Source organism: Theobroma cacao, chromosome 2, assembly GCF_000208745.1.
Source record: "Theobroma cacao cultivar B97-61/B2 chromosome 2, Criollo_cocoa_genome_V2, whole genome shotgun sequence".
NCBI lineage: Eukaryota > Viridiplantae > Streptophyta > Magnoliopsida > Malvales > Malvaceae > Theobroma > Theobroma cacao.
Window position 1 is genome coordinate 25,177,126 of NC_030851.1, and position 4,318 is coordinate 25,181,443.

Sequence of the window (4,318 nt, forward strand, 5' to 3'; positions counted from 1 at the left end):
AGGCAAGACTTACTAATGGGCCATTCGTTTCTAGTCTACAGCTGTAAAACTCGACGTGTGAGGGCAACCCACGCGCTGTCCCAAATATCGTATACGTCCGGAAGATGGGTCTGATTTACAGACAAAACACATATCAGACCCTTCGCTGTCTCATCACCAGCTTCACTTATTTATCCCTACGACGTAACACTGAGCCCTTCGATCTTGGCCGTCCAAATTCCATCAGATTCAGATTGGTTTTGTACATAAATTATTAAAACGTTACTGATGCTGAAGAAAGCAGCGAGGACAATATTGTCTTTTTGATCATAAATTTACCTCGCAGTACGTAATAGTACACGTTACAAGCTTTTCAGTTCACCCAGCCCGTCCTAGCCATTTCAACCAACCAGAAAAGAGAAGTTACAACTTTTTAATACCAATAATCCCTTCCTTTTTCCCATTAATTACACCTCTTACCCTCTTCTAGCCCGTTCTTTACTACTGGCTTAGTACTAGTCCACACCAAGCTTGCAGAAAACCTTTCACTTCCCTCCCCACTCTCTCTCTCTCTCTCTCTCTCTCTCTGCTTCTCGCAGAGCAAACAATGGCGAGACGAACATGCTTAATCCCGCATATTTTACTCTCTTTTCTTTTCTTCTTTCTGGTCCAAGCTACTCCAAACCCAGATTTGAAACCATTAATGGACTTCAAGTCAGCTTCAGACAAAGCCAACAAGCTATCTTCATGGAACTCAACCACTGACCTATGCACCTGGGTCGGAGTCACCTGTCTCAAAAGCCGAGTCTCTCGACTCGTCCTGGAAAACCTAGACCTAACCGGCTCCTTCGAACCCCTCACTTCACTCACCCAACTCCGTGTCCTCAGTCTCAAACAAAACCGTCTCTCAGGTCCGGTTCCCAACCTCTCCAACCTCACTGCTCTCAAGCTCCTCTTTTTATCCCACAATGAGTTCACCGGTGAGTTCCCAGCTTCGGTTCAGTCGCTGTTTCGGTTGTACCGTCTCGATCTATCATTTAACAACTTCACCGGTGAGATTCCCGTTACAGTCAACCGTTTGACCCATCTTTTAACGCTCCGGCTTGAGGAGAACCTGTTTTCTGGACAAGTTTCTGGTTTAAATCTTCCGAATCTCCAGGATTTTAACGTTTCTGGTAACAGGCTTTCTGGTGAAATACCCGAGTCTTTGTCGAGTTTTCCAGAATCGGCTTTTGGTTCAAATGCAGCTCTTTGCGGAGCCCCGATGGAGAAATGTAAGAGCATTGGGATAGACCCGACAAAACCCGGATCTGGCGGAGCGTTGGCGTCGCCGTTAATGCCGGGTCGAAACCCAACTGTTGTAGCTTCATCCCCAAGCTCATTGCCCGGCACTGGAAACCCTTACAAAACCCCAAATTCCCAACGTCACAGTGCAGCCAAAATAAGCCCATTGGCTTTAATAGCAATCATTTTAGGCGATGTTTTGGTTCTCGCTTTGGTCTCTCTCTTGCTTTATTGTTACTTCTGGCGAAACTACGTAGCCAAAATGAGAGACGGGAAGGGCTCCAAGGTTCTAGAAGGAGAGAAGATTGTTTACTCTTCGAGCCCTTATCCAGCACAGCCAGGTTTCGAGAGGGGAAGAATGGTGTTTTTCGAAGGGGTTAAGCGGTTTGAGCTGGAGGATTTGCTGAGGGCTTCCGCGGAGATGTTGGGAAAAGGTGGGTTCGGGACGGCGTATAAAGCGGTTTTGGATGATGGAAACGTGGTGGCTGTGAAGAGATTGAAAGATGCAAATGTGGGTGGGAAGAGAGAATTTGAGCAACAAATGGAAGTTTTGGGAAGGTTGAGGCATCCCAATCTGGTTAGCTTGAAGGCTTACTATTTTGCCAGGGAGGAAAAGTTGTTGGTCTATGACTACATGCCCAATGGCAGCTTGTTTTGGCTACTGCATGGTACGTCTCAAGTCTGGCTTCTTATTCTCTTTTCTGATTAATCAGTTGTTTATATTTTTTTTCTCATTTTCTGCATTATTGTTTGGATGCTAAGAAAAAGAGCACGAAAATTTATTTGGTAGTTCATTACAGACAAAACTAATGACTTTGGTTGTGGATGTCCGATGGGAAGTGTTAATTTTGCGGGGATCACGTTTGTAGTGAGTGGGGTGGATTGGCTGCCGGCCAGATGCGCATGTGGGGGTTAAGAAGGTAGGTGATGGTGGGTCCCTGCTCATATATGGGATGAAGCTGGGCCGTCTGAGTCTGCATTGCTTGTGTAAGCAAAGCAAGGCTTTTGAATTGGCAATTCTCTTTTATCAACCAACCTGATCGAAATTAATGTCAGCTGAAGAGTGGGTTTTGAACAATTCGGTAACATCACATTGGGGATTACTGTTAGAGGTCCAGCCTTTGCAGTCGCCAGTAGATAATTCTGTTTTTGTCACTGTTTCTTTTTGTTCTTTTCCCAACGCCAGCCTTTTGGCTCTTTTCGGGCGAATATGACCAAAAAGTAAAACGATAGACCCAATACCATCCTCACCGTCTGATCATTAACCTATCTGGGTATTCAAAACCATCCGATGATGATCCATTACTTTCTTGATACGGATGGAACCACCTGATATGGATTGTGGCATTTGTTTTGTAATGTCAAAAAAACATGTAATTTTATTGAACTTTAGGGTTTTACATATCTCTATTTCTTTCCCAACAGGCAACCGAGGACCTGGGAGGACTCCGTTGGACTGGACCACAAGGCTCAAAATAGCAGCAGGAGCAGCTCGTGGCTTAGCTTTTATTCACAATACCTGCAAGACTCTTAAACTCACCCATGGCAACGTCAAATCCACAAACGTCCTCCTTGACAAAACAGGAAATGCGCGCGTCTCAGACTTTGGTCTCTCCATCTTCGCATCACCCACTAACAATGCCCCAAGATCAAATGGCTACCGTGCCCCGGAGTTATCATCAGATGGTCGAAAACCCACTCAGAAATCTGACGTCTACTCCTTTGGCGTGTTGCTACTTGAGATACTGACAGGGAAGTGCCCTTCCATAGTGGATAATGGTGGGCCAGGGTATGGCTACGGTGGGGCCGTCGATTTGCCCAGGTGGGTCCAATCTGTGGTGAGGGAAGAGTGGACGGCTGAGGTTTTCGATTTGGAGCTGATGAGGTACAAGGACATCGAGGAGGAAATGGTTGGGCTATTGCAGATTGCCATGGCTTGTACCTCTGCCTCACCCGATCAACGGCCCAAAATAAGCCACGTGGTGAAGATGATTGAGGAGATACGTGGGGTAGAAGTGTCACCGTGTCATGAGGGACTTGACTCGGTGTCCGACTCACCATGCTTGTCTGAAGACACATGCGGGGCAGGAAGCCAGTGATGTGTGAGTTTCCTTGATGTTTCCCATTAGTTGTTAGGAAATCATTGAAAAGTTGATGTAAATCACGGTTTTGTTCTTTATCTTGCATTTTAATGTCAGTTTCCATTTGTCAATTTTGTGCTAAGAATATGATCTCTACACATAGCCTGTTATTATTAAGCACATTTGCTACAATGATAGAGGAAGGAATTTACTTTAAAAGAGAGTCAAGTTGCAGGTGGTAACGAGGATAAAATAATACAGGGCTGGGGGCATAGAAAATTCCGTTGTCAGCTTAAATCATGGAAGCATCCCTATTTGTTTATGATTATAGAATGTGAGTTGCTGCTCGAAATTAATCACCTTTTGGTGTCAGTGCCAGTATGAGACTGCACATTGTGCAGGATGAGATTGATTAGTAAAAAATTAATTGAGGTTTAAAGTAAAGTGGTCCCTTTGTCATGTCAAATCATGGAGGAAAAAGGGTTTTGGGGCTTGAATTTTGTAGGAAGTGCCTGTCTGCATCATCAGCTTCATGTTCATTTGCCACAGTTTCCAACCCCAACATGTAAATGTATACTCTCGCCAGCATTACTTGTTTGCCATATGGGTCTCATCTCTCTTGACTCTTGCTAAAATAAACACTGAAGGGCCTGTTTCATACGGTGCACTTGTGTAAGATGAATCATGAATTCGTGACTGATATAATTGGTGCACTCTGCCGTGGCCCAATCTCTACCCCGTTATATTGAAATTATTAAATAAAAGGAATTTTAATGCTTATATAGTAATTACTTATTAGTTTTTAATTATTTGAGTACATATTAGTTCAAGTAAATTGGAAATCTATCATTAGAATCTATTATTTTCCCTTAGTAATCTACATTGATAGAGTGATAAATTATTGTTTGAAAAAAAAATTATGTGAATAAATAATGCAGAAAAAAGAAAAAGAACAGACAAATTAAACAGAAATG

General features: G+C 43.6%; 1 protein-coding gene across 1 annotated transcript; it reads left to right on the forward strand.

Moving 5' to 3' along the window:
* On the forward strand, nt 353-3,502 carry LOC18609189 (probable leucine-rich repeat receptor-like protein kinase At1g68400). Its single transcript, XM_007044202.2, has 2 exons — nt 353-1,931; nt 2,689-3,502. Exons 1-2 carry the CDS (start codon nt 587-589, stop codon nt 3,360-3,362), a joined length of 2,019 nt encoding a protein of 672 aa, XP_007044264.2. The 5' UTR covers nt 353-586; the 3' UTR covers nt 3,363-3,502.